Consider the following 2,569-nt stretch of genomic DNA (forward strand, 5'->3'; position numbering starts at 1 on the left):
CGAACCAACTCATACCTCATAGCCTTAATACTTGTGTTAGGATGTTTACATCACATTCCTCGAATTAGAGGCGGATCCAAGATTTAAGTCCTATGGATCCAACTTTCAAGATTATTAGCATTTAATCTATTATATTTTTAAAATTATGGATTCATATCTACTATTTTTGTCATTTAAAAAAATTATATATAAATTTTTACTCCGCTTAGAAAATTATGGGTTCAATAAAAACAGTCGGTTGAACACTACATTCGCCCCTGCTTGAGGTGTGGCCCTTTCTCGGACCCTACATGAACGCGAAATGCCTTTGTTCTCCCCTGCACGGCCGCCGTCCAAATCACTTCATCCGCTGTATACGCCAAGTTGAGTCAACCCATACAAACCTAGATTCAAGTCTAGCCGCAATTGACTCATGACCAACTTGTTAAATGCGGACCAAGTCTACACCATTTCTTATATTAAACCAGACCTGTTCTACAATTTAGAACCAGTCAAGCTAACCTTCCTAGACTTGGTAAAAAACAATTTTAAGCCAAATGCAAGTCTTCCTTTCCACCTAAACCCCTATTTTATTACTACTTTTTGGCTAATTTTCATTTTTTAAATTTACAAATTTCTTCTTCTTTTTCAACAATGGCATTAGCCAATTCACAAAAACTTCATTTCGTGTTAATCCCATTACTAGCTCAAGGCCATATGATTCCAATGATAGATATGGCTAGGCTATTCGCCGAACATGGCGTAAAAGTAAGCTTAGTAACTACACCACACAACGCTTCAAGATTTGCTGCAATTATCAATCGGTCAAGAGAATCCGAGGGAAAAGAAATTGAACTCATACAAATCCCATTTCCTAGTGAAGAAGTTGGTTTACCACCTGGTTGTGAAAATCTTGATAGCGTTCCTTCACGTGACCTTATAAGAAATTTTTATACAGCACTTAACACGTTACAAAAACCAGTAGAAATATTCTTGCAAGAGCATGCTTTTCCTCCGAGCTGCATAATATCAGATAAGTGTCTTTCTTGGACTTCACAAACAGCACGAAAATTCAACGTCCCGAGGCTTGTTTTCCACGGGATGTGTTGTTTTTCTTTGTTAAGTTCTCATAACTTAAAAATTCATAGGCCTTATTTAAATGTCAAATCCGATACACAACGTTTCGTTGTACCAGGGCTTCCAATGAAAATTGAAATATCGAAAAATCAGCTTCCAGGTGCGTTCATGCAATTACCTGACCTAGATGATATTCGGGACAAAATGGAAGAAGCTGAGTCAAGTGCTTATGGAGTAGTGGTAAACACATTTACACAATTGGAGAATGGATGTGCAGAGGAATATAAAAAAGCTATTAACAAAAAGGTATGGTGCATAGGGCCAGTTTCACTTTGCAATAATAATATTTTAGATATGTATCAAAGGGGGAATAAACCTTCAATTGATGAAAAACAATGTATAAAATGGCTTGATACTATGAAAAACAAGTCCGTTCTATATTGTTGTCTCGGTAGTCAATGTAGACTAATCGCGTCGCAGTTAATAGAAATTGGACTTGGATTAGAAGCATTCCAATTGGCCATTTATTTGGGTAATTAAGAATGGCGAAAAATTAGATGCCGAGTTAGAGAAATGGTTAATGGTTGAAAATTTTGAGGAGAGAATCAAAAGGAGAGGACTTGTAATTAAAGGTTGGGCCCCACAAGTTCTAATATTGTCACATCCAGCAATTAAAGGATTTCTGACGCATTGTGGTTGGAACTCGACGATAGAAAGTATGAGTTGTGGTGTGCCTATGATTACATGGCCAATGTTTGCAGAACAATTCTTTAATGAAAAACTCATTGTTGAAGTTTTGAGGATTGGAGTTAAAATTGGTGTTGAAATTCCAGTTAGATGGGGAGAAGAAAAGAAAGTTGGAGTATTGGTGCACAAAGTACAAGTTGCAAATGCAGTGGAGAAACTAATGGATGGAGGAGAAGAAGGGGAAATGAGAAGAAATAAAGCTAAAGAACTTGGATTGGTAGCAAGGAGAACTATGGAAGAAAATGGAACTTCTCGTATCAACATATTGAACCTCATTCAGGACATCTTAAACCAGTCGTAAGTTATATGTAATAATAGGGTAAAGAATTTCTATACTATCAATAAAATTTAATTTTGTTATTGCATTTATTTTCCAAGTTATAATATATGCGTGATATGAAGAATAATGTATTGTTGAACATTTATCTTTCCTATTCTTTATTTTCACTTTCTTTTATGGTGTTTAGTGCGAAATTACCGTATCAACTTTGTAGTTTGTATGACCATCTCCATTCATGCATATATATTGGATTAAAAAACAGCCTAACATATGACTGGGAATTAGCTCTACTCCCTTCTTTAAGAACTAAGCTAACCAGCAATATGAAGATGGAACATCATATGATACTATATCTTTTGATGGAAAAAAAAAGAGCCCCAGTTACCACATTATACGGAGTAATAAATAATGTTAGGAGTCCTTAGTCTTTTTATATAAATGCTTTAGAATTATGCTCGAAAGTACGTTCTTGAGTAGTCGGTTTTA

General features: G+C 35.5%; 1 protein-coding gene across 1 annotated transcript; it reads left to right on the forward strand.

The window, feature by feature from the left end:
* Positions 1–483: 483 nt before the first annotated feature.
* Positions 484–2,214, forward strand: LOC107770235 (UDP-glycosyltransferase 73D1-like). Its single transcript, XM_016589513.2, is given in 2 exon segments — positions 484–1,566; positions 1,568–2,214. Coding segments are annotated over 2 exon segments (1,470 nt in total). The 5' UTR covers positions 484–633; the 3' UTR covers positions 2,105–2,214.
* Positions 2,215–2,569: the final 355 nt, after the last annotated feature.

Source organism: Nicotiana tabacum, chromosome 24 (assembly GCF_000715075.1).
Source record: "Nicotiana tabacum cultivar K326 chromosome 24, ASM71507v2, whole genome shotgun sequence".
In the NCBI taxonomy this organism is placed as follows: Eukaryota; Viridiplantae; Streptophyta; class Magnoliopsida; order Solanales; family Solanaceae; genus Nicotiana; species Nicotiana tabacum.